This window comes from Apaloderma vittatum, unplaced genomic scaffold, assembly GCF_000703405.1.
Source record: "Apaloderma vittatum isolate BGI_N311 unplaced genomic scaffold, ASM70340v1 scaffold26143, whole genome shotgun sequence".
Classification (NCBI taxonomy): domain Eukaryota; kingdom Metazoa; phylum Chordata; class Aves; order Trogoniformes; family Trogonidae; genus Apaloderma; species Apaloderma vittatum.
Genome location: NW_009707824.1, coordinates 4,228 through 4,503, shown reverse-complemented (window position 1 = coordinate 4,503; position 276 = coordinate 4,228). Strand labels below are relative to the sequence as shown.

The window sequence follows — 276 nt, the reverse complement described above, 5'->3', positions numbered from 1 at the left end:
GAGTTGGAGCACCTCATCCAGCCCCAGAGACGAACTCTCCGGCCCTTATCCAGGGATATGGCACCAGGACAGGTCAGGCAGCCCACACTTACCCCCTTGATGATGTGCTGGGGCGGCATGCGCACCACGATCCGCAGCGTCAGCTCGTCCTTCTGGGTGCCAGCGCTGACGGCATCCATGGGGGACACATCTAGGGATGGAGCAGTGAGGTTGAGCCAAGCCACCACACCTGACCATGCCCAAACTGAGCCAAAACACTGCTGCTGCAGCTGATCG

At 60.9% G+C, this 276-nt stretch overlaps 1 protein-coding gene across 1 annotated transcript in view; it reads right to left on the bottom strand.

Moving 5' to 3' along the window:
• NAV1 (neuron navigator 1) overlaps window positions 1-276 on the bottom strand; it is a gene marked incomplete at both ends in the record, with an annotated part of 7,213 nt that overhangs the window by 2,803 nt on the left and 4,134 nt on the right. Inside the window, 1 exon segment of the mRNA XM_009866356.1 lies at window positions 93-269. Coding sequence (XP_009864658.1) covers window positions 93-269 — 177 coding nt within the window.